This window comes from Eublepharis macularius, chromosome 6, assembly GCF_028583425.1.
Source record: "Eublepharis macularius isolate TG4126 chromosome 6, MPM_Emac_v1.0, whole genome shotgun sequence".
In the NCBI taxonomy this organism is placed as follows: Eukaryota; Metazoa; Chordata; class Lepidosauria; order Squamata; family Eublepharidae; genus Eublepharis; species Eublepharis macularius.
Window position 1 is genome coordinate 140,968,547 of NC_072795.1, and position 18,428 is coordinate 140,986,974.

At 45.1% G+C, this 18,428-nt stretch overlaps 1 protein-coding gene and 1 long non-coding RNA gene across 2 annotated transcripts in view; both read left to right on the forward strand.

The window, feature by feature from the left end:
• Positions 1-5,190, forward strand: part of GHITM (growth hormone inducible transmembrane protein) — a 32,150-nt gene extending 26,960 nt beyond the window's left edge. Inside the window, exons 7-9 of the mRNA XM_054983587.1 lie at positions 1,331-1,519; positions 2,524-2,701; positions 4,027-5,190. Of these exons, the coding sequence (XP_054839562.1) occupies positions 1,331-1,519; positions 2,524-2,701; positions 4,027-4,114 (455 nt within the window). The 3' untranslated portion in view covers positions 4,115-5,190. The remainder of the gene's footprint in view (positions 1-1,330; positions 1,520-2,523; positions 2,702-4,026) is intronic.
• A 4,338-nt stretch (positions 5,191-9,528) lies between these two features.
• Positions 9,529-18,134, forward strand: LOC129332521 (uncharacterized). Its single transcript, XR_008597332.1, has 3 exons — positions 9,529-9,641; positions 16,158-16,223; positions 16,718-18,134. It is a non-coding gene; the product is annotated as an uncharacterized LOC129332521 (long non-coding RNA).
• The last annotated feature ends 294 nt before the right edge of the window (positions 18,135-18,428 follow it).

Genomic DNA, 18,428 nt, shown 5'->3' on the forward strand with positions numbered 1-18,428 from the left:
CAGAATGCAGCCTCCCTCCCAAGAACGAAGGCCATCTAGAGCAAAATTACTGAAGGGACGAGAGACTGCTCCCAGGAGTAAAAATCATTTGCTGTTACCTGTGCAGAAGCCCACAAATGTTTTTGGATCCCATCCAATTATGGGAATGCCCCTATTTGAAACTTTTCCTCTGATTTGTGGAAAAATACTTTGAAGATTTCAACTTGTACCAACATTAAAGAGAATGTATACAAAATGATGTATAGGTGGTATTTAACGCCTAAGAAGATTGCGCATGGAAATGCAAATATGTCAGATAAATGCTGGAAATGTAAAAAGCATGAAGGATCATTTTATCATATGTGGTGGACTTGTGAGGTAGCTAAGCAATACTGGGGAGATATAATAGAAATAATTAATGAGGTTTTGCAAACCCAAATAAATAAGAACCCAGAGTTGTTGCTACTGAACTTGGGAATGGAAGAAGTTCCAAGGCAGTACAGAACATTGCTGTTTTACATGACTACAGCAGCAAGACTTTTGTATGCGCAGAAATGGAAAGTGCAAGAAATACCAACTATAGAAGATTGGATTTACAAATTGCTGTACATGGCTGAGATGGACAAAATGACAAGAAAACTGAAAGATCTTGATCCAGGAGAATATATTGCAGACTGGGAGAAATTGAAACAATATCTAGCAAAAAATGGGATGTGAAAGGAGGATTGTGGCAGTTTGAGAATTATTAATATGTGATTTTACAAAGGGGAGAGAGAAGTAACTTTACCATTAATGGGGAAACTTAGCTATTAATTAATCTAAGCTAACATTAGTAATAAGGAGATTGTATTAAAAAATAGATAGTTTAAACAGTGAAATGTAGATTGATATATTAGAAAATTGGAGATATAGAAGAATTTGAACATGCTTAGAATAAGTGATATAACATATATAGGATTTAGAAAAATTATGGTTAAGAGTAATTTGAGTAATAAGAGGGGTTTGGGGTTGGAAAGCTGTTGGAAGTCAGTAAGGAGGGGGGGAAGGGTGGGGGCTGATATAATTTAGATAAGACGGGGAATTTGTGTATTGAATAACATTGTATGTACTCACCAATAAAATTTTTTTTTTAAAAAAAGAAACTTTTCCTCTGGCAGTGAGCCCATCTCAACCCACCCTCATCTGTAATAGGGGAGTCGTATGGAACTACCTTACCCGTTCTTGCACAAACTAACTTAATCGTTAACGTGTATGAGCTAGTCTTAGTGCTTAAGAAACTGCTGCATAGTAGCACGAGATTTTTAAGCACCCCGTTCCTTCTCCAGGCCTCACCCTCTCTCTCTTCACGTAGGCGTTATGGGTGCGGTGGTGGCTCCCCTGACTCTCTTGGGCGGCCCCCTGCTCATCCGAGCGGCTTGGTACACAGCAGGAATCGTAGGTGGTCTCTCAACCGTCGCCATGTGCGCGCCGAGCGAGAAGTTTCTGAACATGGGCGCACCCTTGGGAGTCGGCTTCGGTCTTGTGCTCGCCTCTTCTGTGGGTAAGTGGAATGAAGTGCTGTTAGAACAGGGCTTCCCCAACGTGGTGCCTGCCAGCACCTTTCCTGGCACCCACCCAGTGTTCTTAGAAAGTGATTGGAGCAAAGTGGGGCTTTTGCCCAGCAGGTCTTCCAACGAGCCCTTGGAGAGCTAATTGGCTGTACAGAAATTTTTAAAAGTTGCTTTGGCAGCAGCTGCAACCACAAAGACAAAGATCTTTACTGCATGACTGAAGGGCTGTGTGTATGCAAGGAAATAGTTTGAAACAGTATGTTCTTTTAAAACCTCTTGTTAAACAGTGCTTCTGCCTGAAATGTTGGAGTTACTATTAGTTATGCTTGACCTCACTCACGCATTCTGTGGCAACTCTTGTCTCCCGAGGCAACCATTTTGTGGCTTCACCCACCACTCTGTCAGAATTCTGAAGGTGCCCACCGGCGCAAAACAGTTGGGGACTCTTTAACAGCAGTGCTTAGAATCAAACTGGCTTGATTCTCCTCTAGAATATATGTAAACTGTTCTAAAAGTTGAAAGCATAAAAATGCACTCTGCTAGGCTCCGCTTATCTGTCACAAACTACCAGTTGCCTGTGTGTGGTTCTCATCCTATTAGATAAATGTAGGCAGCAATTGGAACTGCCCAGTTTCACATGTAACTTTGCCACCCCTTTCCAGTGAAGTCATAACATCTGATCTTTCAGATTATGCATCTGACGAAGAGAACTGTGATTCTCGAAAGCTTATGCTATAATAAAGTTGGTTAGTCTTAAAGGTACTACTGGACTCTTTTTGAGTTTGCTACTACAGACTAACACGGCTCACTCCCCTGCATCTATGACTTCAGATTAAGAGAGATCAAAAGGGTGGTTGGCACAAGTACCATGTCTCATTGAGTGTTTCCCAGAAACCCATGGTGTTTAGGCGGGCTGTTGTGTCTATAAAGTATTTGAAAGTGCTGTGCATGTGTGTGTGCAGTCCTTTTAATCGCCATGTTGTCTTTCTTCCAGGATCAATGTTCTTTCCTCCAACGTCTGCCTTTGGGGCTGGCCTGTATTCTGTCGCTGTTTATGGTGGATTGGTACTGTTTAGCCTGTTCCTGCTCTATGATACCCAGAAGGTTATAAAGCGTGCAGAAACTCAACCATTGTACGGCATAGGTGTAAGGAAGTATGATCCTATAAACTCGTAAGTATTTTTCTGTGGGAACCATAACTCTGAGTTAACAGTGTATTGACATTAACGCGTAGAATAGCATCAGAAGAATCCCAGTGTTCTGGAGTACAAGAAAATGAGCTATGGATATATTTCAGAATTTGTATGTCATCTTCTAAGAACCTTTTCTGGTATCTTGAAGGGCCCAGGTGCAGTTCCACATAACCCTCCGCGTGGTTGCCTGTTCCGTCCTGCCTTTTCTGGAGACAACCTCTTCTCCATAAGGAAATATTACTGGGGGGGGGGGGCTTCTCGTATTTGGAGAGCAGCTTCTTGGAAAGTGTGGAGGATGCCGTGGGAAGGGGACTTTGAGAGCCCTTGCGCTTACGCAAAAGCCTGCCCGCTACACTTGTGCTGAGATCCAGTCATCCAGATGATACGTTTACAGGTGTTTGCCCAGAGTCTGCAACTTCATGCAGAAATGCACATTAGGAAGCTCCACGACTGGAGAAGCTTTTTGTAGCGGGAGACTAGCTTTATGCTGCCCCCCACCCCCCATCTCTAGGAATCCATGCACGTGCATTAAAAGCCACAACACTTGTCCCTGTTACCAGGCTTATCCTTCCCCCGCCCCCTCCCCCAAACATTTATTATCCACATTATTAAGGCCTTGGAGGTGCGCCGTTGCCCCAGGCACTTCCTCCCTTGGTGCGGGTATGTAGCTGAAGAAAAGGAACACTTTGGTTTCAGAAGACTAAGAGGACCAATATCTGCTGTGTGTCCACCCCTCAGGCAAGAGGAAGGGAGGGTGGACCGTTTCTCCTCTGTGCCTGAGGTCTGGCTCCTCAAAAGTCACCAACTTCATTCAACAGGCCATTCAGTCAAATCCCCCGTCGTACAGGGAAGATCCAGTCCTTCCTGATTTGTGTTTCATTATCCCCATTGTTTGTGCTTTTAATTGTCAGAAGCTGGGTGGAACATACTTAAGTGGAAGACTTAAATGTCACGCGTGAATCCCAACTGTAATTGGTCACCTGTGAAACACCACTGTGTGTTGCAGGCCTTTCAGTAGCCACTCACCTGGTTGTGTCTGTGTGGGGGGTGGGTGGGGGGGAATCGTTCCCGGCAATCAGTCAAGGAAATTTATAAAAATTCTTTTGGACTGGCACAGTCAAGTGGATGAGTAACTTTTGAGGACTAATTTGCAAGGCTGTTGTGAATTGACTCTCTGCTGGTACAATTCCATGTCAACTTTCCAGTGTTGTCATCTTTGCTTGATGACCTGGAGTGAATGCAGAAAATCCCGAAGTAGCTGTTGGCTTCAACCATCCGTTAAATGGCTTTTCCTTGCCTTCTAGGTGCATGGGTATTTACATGGACACCCTCAACATCTTTATCAGAGTGGCCACCATGCTTGCCACTGGCGGCAGCGGCCGGAGGAAGTAACTGGTGACTTGGCAGATCATTCGATGCTTTGGTTTATCTGCTTAGAGCATAATATCGAATAAAAATATTGCAGCAGCCATCGTGGAGAAGTCGGATCTTCCAAACACTTCAACATGATCATCAAGACAGCTTCAGTGTAATGTGATTGGAATCGTAGTTTCCAGTTAACTTAAAATAAATAAATGGAAACTGAATGGTTGTGTTACCATACAACTGCTTCTCCCCAGTCTGGGATTTTTGATATGGGGAAGAAGCTCATTTCAGTATGTGTATAGCTGTACCCTTTTTTTTTTCCAAAAAAGGAAGCTTGAGAGTGTACTATAATCTTTTTAACAGCAGCCACAGAGGGAGGCCTGCTGTGTTTAAGACAGCCTGAGTTCCAGCAGCAAGGATTGTGAGTTCAGGAGCTTGTTATACAGAGCAGGCAACTGATTTGTGCTGAAATGTGTAAGTAGCAACAAAGCTACTCGTACGACTTGAGACAAAATAAATTGGTCTTAAAAATTAGGACTAAAAATGGATAATTGATAGAATCCTCTGTGCTGTAGCAAAAAGTATGGGGGTTAGCAAGCAAGGCAGTTTTTTAGTTGGTGTTACACCATCAGCTTTAATAAGAGCAGCTAGCTCCTAACATTCCAGAAACAATGCCAAAATCTCACTAAATGAGAAGTGGTGGGGACAAGCTGCTAACAGTGTTTTTGTCCTGAAATTAACAACACAAAGGGGAAATAGACTTACTTGGGAATTCCAAACCTTTTCCCCCCTCAAAGGTCAAGTATGACGGAATCTTGATTTGGCTTTCCTTACCTGAACATCTGCTTTTTAAAACTGGAGTTTAAGCATAATCGCCTTTATTTTTGAGAACATATTGAGGGATTTGCAGTATCTTATAGGCTAAGGAAATAGAGGGTTGTGAATTTATCAGATACACAATGAAAGTGATTTGGGAACTTACTGAGGCAGTGTAGTACTGACCTGTTGGGATGAAGCTGTTCAGCTCCTTCATTTTTCCTTTAACTTGGCTAATTTTTACTATGTTTGTATCAGTTCTAAAACAATAAAGTCCTAGCCCAGCACTTGGCGGCGCTTGTTTTCTCTGACATGCTAGAGTTGCGGATTCCCAGTGTGGCATCCAGGGGTTCCATGGTACCTGAGAAAGGGCTTCATGGCGACTTGTGTTCAGGTTAAAATCCAGAATGCAACAGCGAGAAGTAGCATTGGCAGCAGTTGCTGTCTCTTTGCAGCCATCTCGCTCTCCTGACCATTCCCTGAGGACTAGAATGAGTGCAGAGGTGGTGCAGGCAGAGGCCTTTGGGAGAGAACGGGCCCTTCGTCACCGGCATGAAGCCTGCAGCTCACATCTTACATGCCTCCCAATCCCTGCATCAGTGACTGTTTCACAGTGGGAACCACCTGCCAACCACAAGCCCTGGAGGGCAGTGGCCTTGCTTGCTCTCCTGGGGCATGAAAATAGGCACGGCATTTGGGAACGGTACCAGAGAAGCCACGTGTGGCTTTCAAGACACTAACTATCCCTGATTTGGGGGCGCTTCTAACTTCCTTTTCTCTGGAACCTAGCCTCAAGGTGGGTTACAATAATGACACAAACAATGCTCAACTAAAAATCCATAACAATCAGAATTTTTTTAAATATCATCTCTGTTTTAACAGAGATGATAAACCTGCACCTCTGAGCCCTATGCTTTTTGGAGGCAGGTTTTTCCTGTTGGTTCTATGTATGCCCACACTCCTTTACCTATAAGGGAATGGGGTTGGCTCTCCCCAGGGTTTTCAAATTTCCGAGAAATTCCCATTTCAGTTTTGGTTCTGGGGCGTTCCAGAATAATTCCATTCCATTACTGTTTGTTCTGGCTTGAGCAATGCCAGCTCAGATCTGATCCGTTTGAGGGTTGTTGTTTTTTTCATTTTCATGAGTTTGGGCCCTTTGCACATGTGGGTGTTAGCCGCACATGCACAAATGCACATTATTCTTTTCGGGGGTCGGGGTAGAAAGACAAGGCTTTGGTGTGGCTGTTTTTGCGTTCAGTGGCGCCAAAATCACGCACAACATCCTCCCTCTAAATCGTCAACCCACCAAGTTGGAGAGCAGGCAGCAACAGTGTTCTGTTTATGGTCCCTGAGGAATGCTTGGGGAAGGTGAGCATCCAGGCGAGTATTGGGCAGCCACGCACGCACACACTATTCTTTTCAGGAGGGGAATGGGGGAAATGAGGCTCTATTCACACTTAACCCAAAACTACATTGTCCAAAACCCACCCATCCAATGAGTTGCGGAGCCCCCGTAGAGTTACAGGCATGGTCAGTTGCAGTGGGAAGAGGGGAGAAGATGAAATGACTCTTTGCCTCTCTGATCAGTGGAGCAATGCTCACACATGGAAGGAAGAAGGAGCGATTTCACCCTTCGTTGCTGCAGTTACAATTGCCAACTCTGGGTTGGGAAATTCCCGGAGATTTGGAAGTGGATCCTGGGAAGGGTGGGGTTTGAAAAGGGACGGGACCTCAGTGTGGTATAATCCTATATGGTCTACCCTCCAAAGCAGCCCATTTTCGTATGGCTGTGGCTGCTGGATGGGATGGGAAAGACGGGAAGGCCCATGCCAATCAGAGGATCCCAATAATGTTACCTTAATTCACTCCCCCAGTTTGGTTCAGACATTCTGCTATGATTGTGTGTGTTTCCGCATGCCGCTAGATGTGTGGGAAATACTACTTCTGATGGTACTAATTTTTTTTACAGTTTGCTTTACTTACACATACAACACCAATAATATGCATGTGGTTTAACAGCTACATAGATGTAAAGTCTATGGCTTTCTTTGGTTGAGCATTATACTCAGGTCTCTGGCATCCTTTTCTGGATGGGTCTTCTTAAGCTCCTTGAATAAAGTGTAGTGCAAAGCACAGTTAATTCCTGCCTAAAAACATAGCAGGATTCACTGTATTTTATATGTGGACCGTGTCACTACCTTGACTTCTACTTCTTAGCTTAGCCGGTATTCCACAAAAATGTTTGCAATGACTCAGTTCTGAAGGTGTGAGGAAGTTAATCATAAATCTCAACATTACTTATTTAGAACTGATAATTATCTGATCCCGCAAGGCAATCTTGGCTTGGATTAAATTTCTGTGCTCAAATCACTCCTCTGGATTGGATCTGCATATGCCATGTGAGTACTGACAAAGAGATTGTCATCCATTCACACAGTGCTGTTTGCCTGGATATGTATGCATGTGCATGTGTGCACCATGAATCCAGACACCCATTTTTGCCCCCAGGTGACGACTGCTGTTGAAATGGGCAGATCAAATGACACGGAGGCATGCAGAAAGTGACTGTCCTTACAGACAGCCGTATGAGCAGATCTCCAGACGGGCAATACAAACTGACCTCAAATAGCTGTAGGTTTTGAATCGATCACTTGAAACTTCTCCAGGTGGTTGCCAGCTCCTAGTTGGGAAATTCCTCGAGATCTGAGGGGTGGAGCCTGGAGAGGGACCTCAGCAGGCTATAATGCCATACAGTCCACCCTCCAAAGTCACCGTTTTCTCCAGGGGAAGTGATCTCTATGGCCTGAAGATCAGCTGTAATTCCGGGAGATCTCCAGCCACCACCTGAAGGTTGTAACAATAGAAAGGGGACACCCCAGCTGGGTCAAAAAGTTTTTTTCTTTTTCAAAGTAACAAATGCTCACTCTTACATAAATAAAGACATGACTCCACATAACTGAAGCAAGTTAACCGCATGAGTCTCTTATCTTAGTGTGCTGGGACTTGCTGTGGCTAATTAAAGGAAACGCAAACTGTTTTTTCACTCCAAGAAGCAATTAAGCCATAATTCACTGTTAAGTCCACGGGGTTTCATGCTCCCAAGTTTATATATCCACCATGCCTCCTTCCTAAGTAACATCTTCTGCATTTGTTGACTGTTGCTTTTCTGTGCCACAAATAAGACTGCCACTTTAAATTCTCCTTCACCCTCGTCCAGCTCCAGGAAATGCTCCATAGGTGGAGCTTCCATGGTCCTATTCCTTACCCTGGATATATGTTCTAACACACGTACTTGGAGGGGTCTGGAAGTGTTGCCCACATATATTTTCAGGCATGGACACATAGTTAAATACACCACACCTCCCGTCTGGCATGTGGAGAAATGATCAATTTTTATCTCAGTTCTCCCAAGTATAGCTATATGATCTCCCTCCCAAATTAAGTTGCAAATAGAGCAGTGCCCACATCTATGGTTACCTCTGGCCCTTACTCCCAAGGTCTCTGGCCTCCCGGTATCAGAGTGCACCAAAACATCCTTTATATTCTTAGTGCGCCTGTATCCCACGGAGGGTGGGGATGCACATCCTCTAATATCAGTCACTAATGGCCAATGTTTACAAATAATCCTACTCAATGATCTCGATAGAGGGGTGAAGTCCAGTGCCCAATGCACTCTCTCAATTTGAACCCGAGACTTTTGCCCAAATAAACGATCCCTCGAGGTTTCCTCTGCTCACTGAATTGCCCTTTTGATGACCCTCTCCGGATATCCTCTTTGAGAAAACATCATGCACATCTCCCTCCCTCCCTTGATTGTATTCATCTACATTAGAGGAGCTGCGTTTCAATCTCAAGCAGTTGTCCGAAGGGCATATTTTCCCTTAAATGCGCCGGATGGAAGGAATCAAAGATATGAGTTCCTATCAGTTGCCTTCCTGTAGGGCCGGATAGACAATTCACCACCATCATTCGTATACACTGTCACATCTAAATACTGTACCTCTTTAACACTATACTGCCAGGTGAACTGAATGTTCTCATCCCTTGAATTAATCCATTCACAGAAATCAACCACTCGGATTGGTGCTCCCAGCAAAAAGAACAAGTCATTTATAATCTTTTAAAGACGCAAATGTTGCGTAGTAGGGGTTCGTAATATTAACTGTATGCAGGGCTTCCCACTGCGCCATGTACAAGTTGGCAATACTTGGCAGAACAGCAGAAACAAAAGAGAGAGCCACCAAGAAAGTCTCCGTGCATCAGAGGCCAGGTTGCTACAGGTGAGGAGGACCCACGCCTAAGTTTCGGGGACAGGCTTCCTTGTTCTGAACAGTAGAACTGCCCTCGCAGCCCCCGGTCCCCTTCCCCATGATGGGAGCTCACAAAATTGAATAGTACTAAGTTACGCAGGCCATAAAGGCAGGTCCTGATTTTGCCAAGTACAAATATCCGGTAGGTCGGTGGTTTTGTTTTTTGGGCAGTCAGCCAGCTTTTTGAAATGGGAGTGCCTGTTAGCTCTTTACTTACACTGTGAAACAGTACAAAGGCCAAATTTCCTCCCACTCCCACCCTTGATATGCTATATAATGAGGCTTTTATTGGAGGTAAAGGGAATCTGTTGCTCAGACTTCTTAGACAGTATACAACCAGCTCAGCGAAACCATGAAGCTCTCGAACCTTTTCAGTTTGCTGTTCGTCTTGATCCTCTGCCTTGCAGTCTTTTCTGCTGAAGGGACAGGTAAGCGATCGGCCCAGCTGGGACTGAAATTACTCAAGATAGTTTCATCGGCGTGAGAATTTCTTCAGGCCAAGGATCCAACTAATCTAACATTCTGTTACTAGGACCAGGGCCTTTTTTCTGGGAAAAGAGGTGGTGGAACTCAGTGAGTTGCCCTTGGAGAAAATGGACACATGGCTGGTGGCCCCGCTCCCTGATCTCCAGACAGAGGGGGCTTGAGATTGCCCTCCGCGCCGCTCAGCGGCGCGGAGGGCAATCTAAACTCCCCTCTGTCTGGAGATCAGGGGGTGGGGCCACCAGCCATGTGACCATTCTCAAGAGATTCCGGAACTCCGTTCCACCACGTTCCTGCTGAAAAAAAGCCCTGACTAGGACTTCCCACCAGTGTGGTAGGCAACTAGAGTGAAATGTGTCCGTGTCCCACCCCCTCAGGCCCCAAAAGACCAGTCACGATGAGCTGATGAGATTCACAGCAAAGCTCGAATGCCAGCTTTTTAAGCAGCTTTCGATTAAACGGCAAAAGTGTTTTTCACTTTGTGAGCAGACTGTTGTGTTTACATTCTTGCAGCGTGTTTCTGCTTTCTCCGCCACCTTGTGTCTAAGGAGATAAGGCAGGATATAAATATGAAATAAATAAAGGTGGTGTAGTTGAAAAGCAGCTTTTGAAAAACTGCCTCCTAATAACTGGCTGTCGAGCAACTCCACATGGTTGGAAGCAGAGTAAGTCAGTCTTCCATTTGCAGGTGCTCAGCTCTGCCCCGCTGTCTCTAGATCATCACCAAAGAAAGATCATCTTTTCCTGAAGAAAATCTTGGCAATTTTGAGAAAATGCTGCAGAGCTGAATTTTCCAAGAGGACGTTTGAAGGAGGTTAGCTTTTTCTCTTATGACAACTTTATGAGAAGTTGTTTTTTGGACTCAGCTTTACAGATATAGGCTTGGATCCAACCCAGACTCTCTGCCGATGGAAGGATTTCCGTCTGCAGACAACTACTTCTCTGCTTTCCCCCTCCTGTTGTGGCCCAAAATGCCCCTTGAAATGCTCTTTCTGGGAGGAATAGGTCTGGGAGGGGAGAAACTAGTTTTTAAAAGACCCTACGTAGCATGGAAAGAAATGCTCTGTGGGCTCCCATCCATCAGCATGTTGTTCTATTAATTATGATTTTTAATCCTAGTAATTGGGCTGTGCCCAGATCTTTTAAATCAAAGCGAGTGAGAGATGTGGTGCAAAAAACGCATGATTGGATATTTTAATTAATCATTAAATTACCCCTGACCATGCTGCCCATGATGGCTATGAATCCGTCCTTTTTTTTAATTAGCCTTGGTTGACATTCTCGTCTTGAATAGAATATGCAAGAGAGAGAGGGGAAAGGAAGCAGGCACTAAGGACAGCCCCGGCATTTCGCGTGTCTTAGGCAGGACTTCTCCCAACAGTCTTCAGGGCGTGAGCCCTTTCCTAAGACGGTTGGAGAATTTGAGCTGTAGTTTGTCCACGTCTGTTTGGGGATATTTGAATTCCAAACCACGTTGTAATATTTGATCATCCTCAGAAGTCTTGTCACTGCGCAGCAGCCATTTTTATACAAAGATGCCACTGAGAAGCTGACACCTTCAGAGCATAACCCTGTCCACAATGCAGTCGCGGGGCTGTAGAGAGACAGGCCATTCTGTGTCGCCTTAACCCAGAGATTTACAAGCTTAAGACCAGAGGACCCCCAAATGTACTCGTTAACAGGGCTTTTTTCTGGGGAAAGAGGTGGTGGAACTCAGTGGGTCACCCTCAGAGAAAATGGTCACTTGGCTAGTGGCCCTGCCCCCTGATCTCCAGACGCGGAGGGCAATCTCCAAGCGGCGCGGAGGGCGATCTCCAAGTGGCACGGAGGGCAATCTAAGCTCCCCTCTGCCTGGAGATCAGGGGGCGGGGCTACCAGCCATGTGACCATTTTCAAGAGGTTCCGGAACTCTGTTCCCCCGCGTTCCTGCTGAAAAAAAGCCCTGCTCGTTAATATCTAGTGTTGCCAGGTATCTGGTTTTCACCCAGACAGTCCAGTATCTCGGATGACTGTCCGGGGAAAACGTTCCACCCAAACCGGACACCTATCCCCTCCCCTATCCCCTCCCCTCTTCCTTTCTCTGGCCACACAGCAGCTCCACCGGACTGGAGAAGCGGCCAGTCAACCCAAACACTCAGGCAGCCTCCTGAGACTGCACAGTGCTGCCGCCAGCCTGGACAAACAGCCAGTCAGCCCAGGCAACCTCCTGTGGCTGTGCAGCACCAGCAAGAGTGGCCAGCCTGGGTGCCTGGCCAGACTCTGTGGCTGCATTGTACGGCTAGGGAGTGTCCAGCCACTCACCCTAGTGCCTGGGCAGCGCCACTGGGGAGTGGCTGGCCAGCTACCTGGTCTCCTCTGAGGTGCCACCCCGGAGTGGCTGGTTGGCCACCCACCTGGAAATGGGGTGGCGTGATGTCATTCTGAAGTGATGTCACCATGCCAGGGCGGGGCCACTTGCACTTTGCATGCATGCTACATTTTTTTAAAAGGTGAGTTCCACCACGACCCACTTCTCCGGGAACCGTATTTCTCCAGACCCCATCGAGCAACCCTATTAACATCCACAGTGGAATTCAGCACTGTAGAGACAAGTGCAGGGGCTTCTGCCCTCCCACCTTTGCTTTTGCAGGAGGAGAATTGCTTCCAGGCCTGTAAGCCAAGGATGCCGTCACTCACCCGCCCACCTACTCCGTTGTCCACAGCCATCCTTTCTGCACCGGGGCGCAAAAATCAGTCTCTTAGAAATAGATAGCTGACATTACTCTGTAAGATTTAATGGTTTCTATGCCAGATCCCATGCCAAAATAAACTGGTGGTTCTGCCTTGGTCTAGGCAGATCACAGTTCTCCCTACTTTACTAGTACATGGATGTCAAAGGTAATCCACTTTCCCAAAGCCACAGAGGAAAGAAAGGTCTTTGCATTTATAGCATCCCCTCTTGCAAACATGCCAAAGGGGAGAGGTGTCAGTGTAAACATGATTAGGTCACGCAGTCCTAGTGATTTGCACCGATGAACTCTACATCGCTCTGATTTCTCCTGTACATCAAAGCTACCCGGGTACAGACTTCTTCTGAGAACTCAAGATACTGCACCCCCTCAGAATCCTGTTACTCACACCTAAAATGCTACATTAAAGAGATCTTTCAACCCTGATCTCCTGATGTCCAGATCTGTCTTCCTGGAACTCCTATAGTCAATCCATCTTTTACGGCTTGTTTTTCCGCAGCAATCTCAAACACTCCAACTTCCAATCTCAGTCCAAATTAAGTCTAAGTGTCCAATTGGAACTGAGGTGTGTACCAAGTGCTCATATTAATTAGCCTCATTTACACTGGGTGTAGGGAAACCTAGTATATAGGGAACCCCCCAAACAGGTTTTGGAGACAGTTCACTAGCCTCCCTCTTGTGTGTGCTCTTTCTCTTTATCCTTAAGTTGCAATTGTTTTCTCTAAGCTTCTTTCCATCCCTTTCTCCCTTCGTTCATGTTTTCCTGTGTTTCATGTACTTTCTAGGCTCTATTCCACTTTTCTGCTGCGGCAGATTCTTTTAGCTGATGGGCCCTTCTTTGCTCACTACCCTCTTCCCCTTTTGGGATCCCTCCCTTCCATCCTGATAAGTTCCGTTGGAGTTCCTACGGAGAGTATCCCGTCTGCTCCTGCTTCGGTACAGGTCCTGTGATTTCTCTTTTGCATCCACATCTAAACATACACTAGGAGATTCACAATTTACAGCCTGTACTGACTGCAAAATCACTGGTGTATGGAGGAACTAAATCTGTAATTGCTTGTGTTATAGAATATGTGCAGGTCAAACCCCTCCCTATATTTGCCGATGTTTTCTTCATTGTAGTTTATTCTAATTTGCTCTCTGGCTCTGTTCTCCTGTTTCTGTATGTTCTTTTGATATAGATCTTAGGGAGTTGTAAGGTTTGCATCCAGCGCTTTTTTCTGGGAAAAGAGGTGGTGGAACTCAGTGGTGGAACTCAGGACCGCACAATGACATCACTTTGGGTCAGCTGGAACAAGGGGGGAGTTTTTTAAAGTTTAAATTGCTCTTGGTGAAAATGGTCACATGGCTGGTGGCCCCGCCCCCTGATCTCCAGACAGAGGGGAGTTTAGATCAACTCCCCTCTGTCTGGAGATCAGAGGGCGGGGCCACCAGCCATGTGACCATTTTCAAGAGGTGCCAGAACTTCGTTCCACCACGTTCCAGCTGAAAAAAAGCCCTGTTTGCATCTATATCCATTTTGTGCTATGGGAAGGGGAAGGTCTTAACTCTTAAGGATGTACTATAGTATAGTGAGTGTCTGTGTGTGTGCCTCTGCCTCATTTCTCATTTCTCTGTAAATAATGTTTTATTCATTTCAATTTAAAATCCTATTAACTTCCTTTTTTTGTTTTCCATATTTGTTGTCATATTATTGTTAAGATTCTGATGGGCTCAGTTTCTAGAGAATGAAATAACTCTATTGATATCCCATGTGTTTTAGGTGACTTGTTTCTCCCAATTGCTTTGCGTGCAGCTTTCACTTCACTTTCTCAAATTGTAGAGCAGGGGTCCCCAATGTGGTGCCTGTGAGCAAATTGTGCCCTCAGGGCCAAGCTACAAGTGACGAATGACACTTGAACGTCAAGTGGTTTTAGTGGAGGGCAGGTGAACAGGGAGAAATACACTTGCCGTTCAAGTGTCATTCGTCACTTGTAGCTTGGCCCTCTGACACCTTTCCTGGTGCCCATCAAGTATTTTTAGAAAGTGGGTGTGGCCAGGTGAAGCTTCTGCCCAGCAGGGCTTCTGATTGGCTACTGGAGTGCTGATTACCTGTGCCCATTTTTTCCACAGTACAAGGATCTTCATTGTGTGACCAAAAGTAAGCTGTAGCAGCCATTTTGTGGCAGCCATATTGTTGCTGCACCCACCACACTCTGTTAAAATTCCAACTGTGCCTGCAGGCTGAAAAGGGTTGGGGACCTCTGTTGTAGGATATTCATCAAAAGATTCTTCTTCGAAGGAATCGGTCATCCTTTCATCTCTTCTTTATATTTCTTCAATGTTTTGTTTCCATCTCTTCTTTATTTTCTCCTGCTTAAGAGACCAGACCTTCTCCATCTTCTGCTTCCGATTAGGTAATCTATTTGTTACCTGTATTTGCCATCCAGTGATGTCCACATATACAATCTTCTAGTCAGTCGCCTGAAGCATGTGTTTGCAGTGAACTAACTGTAGGCTTCAAAAAGTTCTATGGGTCACTCTCCTGCTTCATTTTGTAATCCTAGTCCAAATTTTCCAACAATGTTTGATTCTGCTTTGTTTCTTACCTTTGTTTTCCTACCAGTCACCTCAGTGCATCTTGTTTAGGCGTGTGATCAATTTCTTCCTGGACATTTGCCTAAAAGCTTTCAATTTCTTCTTTTTCAGCATCAATAGTTGGGGTATAAACTTGAATGGTGGTTATGTTGGTAGGCCTTCCCTGAACTTTGATTGATATCATTAGGTCAGATTTTGCATTACAACTCCTCGTTGTCCTGAGCTATGTCTCGCCTCACCATTAAAACAACATCATTTCTTCTGTGTATGTCATTTCCAGAGTAAAACATTTTGTAACTTTCTGATTTGAAAATGTCCTAATCTAGTCCACTTCAGTTCACTCACACCCGGTATTACAATGTTTAAATGTTCCATTTCTTGTTTTACAATTTTGAGCTTTCCAGGCTTCATACTACTCCCTTTCCATGTTCCTATTAGATGTGTCACACAGCTTTTGGACGTCCCTTTTGCATCACATCAGGAACTGGACGGCCTTTCAGCTTTAATCCAGTCCCATTAATAAAAACTGCACTATTTGTACTTGTCTTCTGCTCTTCCCCAGTAGCCAATTAGTGCCTTCCAGCCTGAGGGTCCTGTCTTCCAGCATTATATCTTCTTTCATTTTGGATTATCCTTTGTAGGGTTTTTAAGGTAAGATATTATCAGAAGTGGTTTACTATTGCCTTCTTCTTTGTAGTACTAACCAAGGTTAGCTGAAGTGTCGCTGCCATTGTTTGTGAAAGATCCTCCACTGGTATCATCTTCCACTGCTGCAACTGTCCAGTAGCTAGCCTTCAAGGATTTCTCCATTCCATCACCAATGAAATGGTCAATTCTCTTCTGATGATGTGAACATTGATTCCTGATGGTGGTGAATGCATCTTGGTCTGGTGTCTCAGCTTTGACCATTCCACCTTGAGTGACTCTGCTAGGAGTAGACTCTTGACCAAGTCTAACTTCTGATGCTAATGCTCTCAGCTTCATTGACACACAAAAACCCCTCACCACGTTGTAACGGTTCACACCTTCTGTCTCTTGATTCAGTTGGGATAATATTTGTTCAAGTTGGCACGTCGTTTTCACAATTGCATTATTTTAAATAAGATTTATTTCCCCTTCTACTTTATCAATGACATTTTGTTTATAACCCTTTAGGTCACAAAGTTAGAAGACGTTGCTGCCGCAAGATGAAGAGGTCAAGCATTTGGGTGATGGAAAAAAGTACGCTTCCTACTTTTCCTTTCATTATCAGTAGGTGAAGGTGGATTGAAGATGGTCCGTTTCTTAATGCTGGTGTTTCTTAATGCAAATCTCATTGAGAGTCTGCTCTGGGAAAACAGAACTTGAAACTCTGGACAATTCCTTATTGTGTATTTTGTGGTAGCAGACACCTTGAACTGATGCAATGATCATCCACAATATACATAGCCAGAGTTTAAAGATTTGTGGACAAGCGGTCCATCAACTGCTATTAGCCATGATAATTAAATGAACCTTCACATCTAGAGGCAGTACACCTCAGAATACTGGTGCTAGGAGGTACCAATAGGGGGAAGAAGGCTTGGCCTCTGTGTCCTGTTTGTTGGCCACTGTATGAAACAGGATGCCTTTCTCTAGGATCATCCTTGAAATGTACCAGTTGGTAAAGATTAATGTCTCTCATATTCTCAGAGTTGAACCCTATCTCCCACCTTACCTTGCATTCTGTCTTACAGAAAATATTGGACGTTTCAAGAGATACAGTTGTAGGCCTTGCAACAAGAAGAGAGATTCACACAGATTCCTTCCAGGACCACTTCCTCAAATTTGAAGTAAAATTCCTTCCAGGACCTCTTCCTCAAATGACCTAGGAAAGTTGACACGTGTTCCAGAAGAAATGCCCATGCTCTGAGATCCTCTCTTTTGTCTCTCAAATGATCCTGACTCACTAAAACCCGTTCGTTCATAGCGTATGCCTGATTTTTCCAGCAAGGGTTCCAGAGACTTCAGGCTGTTGGTTGGCATTTGTTCCCCACTGCTGACCTTCAAGTATGGCAGATAAATATTTCCCCAGACAGGAGCCCGGGGTCGAATCCACATTTACCCATTACCCGCATGTTTATCGGATATCTTCCGTTTGCCTCCAATCCGCAATTTTTTCCTCTTCGTTCACATTCCTGCTTCCAATTCGTCTTTCTCGTGCGTCCCTCCGGTCACACGGCCGCTCGAAAACCGCTTTTTTGGGCGGGACCTTTTTTCCCCGCCCATTTCTTAAAAAAATTTTTAGCGCACTTTTCCGTTATTTCGATCTTGCCTTATAAAGAAACATCATTGAATATAATGATGCCTCTCTTTCCCCCACTGACAGCACTGATGGCTCTCTCCCGTTTCTTTTTTGGAAATTTGGAAGCATGTGGGAAGCTTTCGTGGACATTTCCTATGCAGGACAGTTCAGTGTCTGAATTTTACTGACGTTTCACTTCCTTGGAGTGTCATTATTTTGATATTTCATAATTTCGATATTACAGTAATATAAAATAAAAAAAGTTAAAAAGGAAGTTTTGCGAGTCCATTCTGAGGGTGGATTCACCCCAAAATGATTTTTCAAACTACCAGATTTGATTCAGAAACAGCATAATCAATAAATCCAATGCGACTTAGAACGAGTAATGTGGATTTGACCTTGCTGTCCACTGCGCAGCAGATGGGGAGGGAATAGAGCAACTGCATTAGCAATAGCAACTCCTGTTTTGAATTGAGCACGTGGTGACCAACAGTGGGACTTGAGGAGTCTCATTGTTTATGTAGCCTCGCCCTACAAGCCAAATAATACAGGGTACGGAGCTCTCTCCCACAAGCTCTCCCACAACACGACAGCTTTCCATCTGGAGCCCTTCTTAAAGACGAGGCCGCGTGAAGGATCCCAGATGGCCCCTTGGGCTGGTGCAGTTGTGCGCTCTCAAATCATCCTGGTGGAGGTGAAGAAGACGCCGTGCGTTTTGATTTTCTACTTGCTGTTGGATTCAGCCAAGGGGAAGTCGGCCACATCTAAGGCTGCAATTCGAAGCGCATGTCAAGGGGATGCTAGCTGGCCAGTGTTTTCCTGATCTGAGCAGGTCTCCCTGTCTCAGTGCAACTTGATTAGCACTCCTGGTTTTGAATACAGCTATTGGTGTGGAGACCCTGGGAGGCAAATAGGCCTGGCTTCCAAGGGGGGTGAAGGTAGCATATCTCTCTCTGCTTTCGTCACAATTTTCCTTGACATGGAGGCTTTCAGACGGGAACAAGAAGTGAGGGCCGAATGTCTAGAACTTTGCATAGTCAACAATGTTTGCTATTTTCCTTTGCTTTGGGCCTTCCTGACTCCCCCCCCCCAAGTCTATCAGGTTCTCTGCCTTCTGCCCCCACTGTGTGTGGGGGTGGGGGTGGGGCAAAGCTAGCAACACT